The sequence below is a fragment of the Empidonax traillii genome, unplaced genomic scaffold (assembly GCF_003031625.1).
Source record: "Empidonax traillii isolate 1590-97213 ecotype Southwest subspecies unplaced genomic scaffold, ASM303162v1 scaffold15:size5535645, whole genome shotgun sequence".
Taxonomy (NCBI): Eukaryota; Metazoa; Chordata; class Aves; order Passeriformes; family Tyrannidae; genus Empidonax; species Empidonax traillii.
The window spans coordinates 1,674,766-1,678,882 of NW_020955208.1; the positions used below are offsets into that span (position 1 = coordinate 1,674,766).

The 4,117-nt window shown below is 46.4% G+C and overlaps 1 protein-coding gene across 1 annotated transcript in view; it reads left to right on the top strand.

The window, feature by feature from the left end:
• The first annotated feature begins 574 nt into the window (after positions 1-574).
• Positions 575-4,117, top strand: part of RAD54L (RAD54 like) — a 23,392-nt gene continuing 19,849 nt past the window's right edge. Inside the window, exon 1 of the mRNA XM_027894839.1 lies at positions 575-589. Coding sequence (XP_027750640.1) covers positions 575-589 — 15 coding nt within the window. The remainder of the gene's footprint in view (positions 590-4,117) is intronic.

Below are 4,117 nucleotides of genomic sequence, written 5' to 3' on the forward strand. Positions count from 1 at the left end.
GTCATTCAAGCTGATAAGCAAATATTTTTAGATGTGGCGGAGGGTGCTCGGTAGATTAACTTCTTAGAAAGTAAGTGGGATGTGTGAGTATATATTACATATTCGTATATATTCATTCAGCTTTCACACTCAGGCTGACTATGGTGGGTGTCTCTGTAGATCATGAAAGTGATGCAATGGAGATAGCTCTTATGGGAAGATGGTTGCAATCCTATTTATTTCAGTCTTGGTCCTGCAACTTGATTTGCATTAAAGGCATGTTTGTACCCACGGGCAGCACCCAGATGGATCACGGTCCATGGGGCTCTTTGTTTGAGCTCTGAGTGCTCTTTGTTTGAGCTTTGCAAGGAAAATTGCAACTGATTGTAAATTTCTTGCGAAAAATGGACCTTCAGCAGGGCTACAATAATTTGCAAAATCAAGCTGAATTTGGGAAGTTATTTCAGCCTCCCCTCCTCCTGTGAAGAAATGAGGGAGTGTTTTTTGTAAGTGCCAATATAGCTTGACTCTGACATTTCCTAAATCCAGGCTTTTTTCATGTTTGCAGGTTGTGTTGTTGGCTTTGCAAGCGCTTATGAAGGTGCACGAGGTAAGACTGGCTAATTAGCTTATAAACAAAATAGAACACTTTGCTTTGCATCGAATGAAATCTTTTGGGTTGCTGAGTCAGACTTATGCATGTTTAAAAACATTTTGGCAAAAAAATTAAATTAGATGCAAAGGTGGTGCAGGGGAAAATACCCTGTGGGGGACAGCCTTCCTCTTGAGTGAAGGGCTGGCTCCCAGAAAGCAAACAGCAGACCCATGGAGTGTGAAATGCCTGGAGCACTCAAGCTGCTTTTGCAGGTTTTTCTCAGAGTAAGGGGTAATTGTTTGTAGGTGAGTGATGCTAAACCCAGGTTGGTGGGTGAGCCTCCATTTACAGGTGCTCTTCAGTCAGCACCACGAGCCTGTGGAGGAATCAGCTGATTAATGTCAAATTAGTGCCAGAGACTCTGATTAGTGCTGGATGCAGCAATAACGTAGAAGGAGAAAGCCCAGGGCTTTGTTTCTGGAGGATATTTCTGCATTACCCAGAGGCCACCCATCTTCTTGCATCCTCCTCCTGTTTCTTTGCCACAGGTCTCTTCTCCACCTCGTGGCTTTCAGGCCACGGCCTGTGGCTCAGCACAGTGTGGAGGTCTCTGCCCTTGAGGGGAGGGCAGCTTGATTTCCAGCACAGGTGAGAGGAGGTATTTGGACAGGAATGCACCAAACCCATGAGGAAGAAAGTGAGTGTGCAGCATTTCTAGGGCTCAGAGCTCAGTGGAGCAGTAGCTGTGCAGATTTTTTTTTTCCCCTGGTTCTTCTGCCTTTGCTGCTTTAAGGAAATAGGATTTTGTGTGTCTTTTTTTTTTTTTTTTTTTTTTTTTTTTTTGTAAATAAACAAGATTAGCAAAGATTTATTCTTTTTTTCTCTTCTAACAGTAATAAGGATTAGGCACCACCAGAGCCAAAGGGGCAGCAGTCATAAACGAATCAAAAGAAAACTGTGAAATCTGGTGTGTAATGCGTGGTGACGGAGGGCTCCGCGACCAGCACAGGCAGTGGTTACCCAGCCGTGCCACTCTGCTGTGGGACACAAGAGCTGTTGTGCATGTCCAGGTGTGCTCACCACAGGGTGGGGTTCAGGCTACAGGGGGCTCAAGGTGTGGAGCATCCTGCAGGGGTGGCTGGGTGGGGTGTGGATCAGCCCCGCAGCGCTGTGGCAGCTCAGCAGCCAGACGGCCGGGGGTGGGATGTGTCTCAGCCGCCTGACTCGCATCACTCTGGGCTCATGACTCTTGTTTTCTTATGGTTGATAATCATGCAAAACGTGCCAGAAAGCAGCAGCAGCGCTGGGATCCTCGCTGCTGAACTTCTGCCTCCTCCCAACGCGCGACCTGGCTGCGGCCGGAATGGCATCTGAACCTCCAGAAAGGAAAAACATTTTTCTCCCCAGAGTTAATATTTTTTAAAGCACTTAATATTTCCTCTCCCACGAAGAGGCTTTGTCAGAAGGGCAGATGAGCTGTCTCTGGTGGTGATGAAACGGGATCACAACTCCAGCTGGCGGTAACTTGTGATGATCATACTCAGTTTCCCTCTCGTGGTTTGCAAAGGAATTAACTGGAAGGATATTTAATTACTTTCTCCACTGAATATGGTCAAACTACGCTGACGCACAGGGATCTTCATCCTGCAGTCCTGGTCTCTTCAGAGCTTCACCCGAGAAGATGCAGGTGGCACTGCTAGATTTTGTTAAAACTGTAGCTCTGCCCTTCTGATCATAATTACAGATGCTCACCCCCTCTTTTCAATGCAGAATGGCTGAAGCTGTTAGACAAGGTCTGAGGTGTCCTTCCATTAGGAGATGTTTTCTTGCATTATCTCTCCCTCATGCTGTTTTCTGCCTGCTTAGAAGGTCAGAAGTTCTCTTGCGTAGGATCTGTCCTTGTTCCTGCCTGTGAAGAGCTGGGTAAGAGGCCTCAGTTCCTCCAACATGTTTTTGAAAAGTTTTCATGGGGAGGGTCAGTGCTCCACAGAAAAGGAAGGAGCCTCAAAAAGAAAAAAAGGTAGGGGGAGTGTAAAAGAAGGCAGATCCCCCAACTCAGAGAGGTTAGTGGAGAGCTGCTGTGGTCCCACTGACACGTGGAGGGAGTGCCATGAGCTCAGACCACGCTAGTGACTGGAAGACAGGCTCTGTTTGACGATTTTTAAATATTTTTGGACTGTTTTTTTCAGCTAATCTTATAGAGTCCCTGAGGAAGACGTTTGGCATCCTCCCCTCTCCTTCCTTGTACTAGAGGGACTCAATATCCTGCAGAGGCAGCAAGGGAAATGACAGGATTATTCCCCATGGTGATTATCCTGCGATCTCTCCGGGCTGTATAAATGGGAGCTGATTACAGTAGAAAAGGAGTAAATTGGGTAATTAGAGAGTGGGGGAAGAGGGAGAACTTAACCTCTGCCTGAAGGTGCTAGTTTGGAGAGAAGAGTGGAAAAGAACACTGAGCAGCATCTGTGCTGGGACCCACAGCACTGGCAAGGGCTGAGCTGGTCCCTGGCTGCTCCTGGAGCTTGGGGCAAGCCCTGTGGTCTTCCCTTCTGAACAAAAAAGAACAAAATATTTCCTTCTGCTCTAACTCTTAGCAAGTTTCTTTGGGAAGAAAGGGGATGTCCCTCATGCACGTCCACCTTGCCCCAGGCTTGTAGTGTGGTCGAGTCTCGAGCAGGGCTGGCTGCACTCAGACATTGGCGTCACCCCAAATTTCCCTCTGGGACTTGAGAGGAAAAGCTGTTGTTGGACAGAGTCTTCAGCAGTTCTGTGTTGGGTGTAAGATAAGATTCCTACACAGAGCAGGAATTTTTCTTCCCCTTCCCCTCATTATTGACCCAGCTTGGCCTGGGCCAGAAAATGTGTCTGTTCCCATCACAGGGAAAAAAAGCACGGAGCAGAACTGCTCTCAAAGCCATGGTGAGGGAGGCTATTAATGTGAATATTATTCATGACAGGAAAAATAGCCAATTACCTTCCTATAGAACCACTCTCTGCCCAGTGAGCCAGTAATTGCAGCATCTAACATTCATCATGGAGCTCTGAAAGCACTTCAGGAGTAAAACGCTGGCAAATAGTTGGACTTGAAAAAGACAGGGGAGAAAAAAGTAAAGTTAAGGTCCTAGATATTCAGGGGGTGTAAAAATGGCTGCAAGGAATCCATGCCCACTTACACTTCAAGTCCTACAGAGGCAAGAATTTGGCTTTGTCTTATATCCACCCTATTTTATGTTTTAAAGGTGCATAACTGTATTAATGGAGATGTTTAATAAACTGAATAGTAAAACAGGATGTAACTGAGGTGTGGATACTGCCAAAGGGGCTTTCTTGATGTTTAAGAAGGTCAGCTGTGCAACTGCAAGTGATCAAAGTAAGTTTTTGCATTTAATTTATCCCCCAGGTTTACCAGTGAAACAACCAACAACAAAGGGGAAATCCACTATCCCCTTTCTTCTTTGGGGAAAGGAAGGAAAGACCAAGTCCTTTCAAGAGCTGCAGGGCTTCGCATATGTTTGCTCTGCTGGACTGCACTGAAGGCCA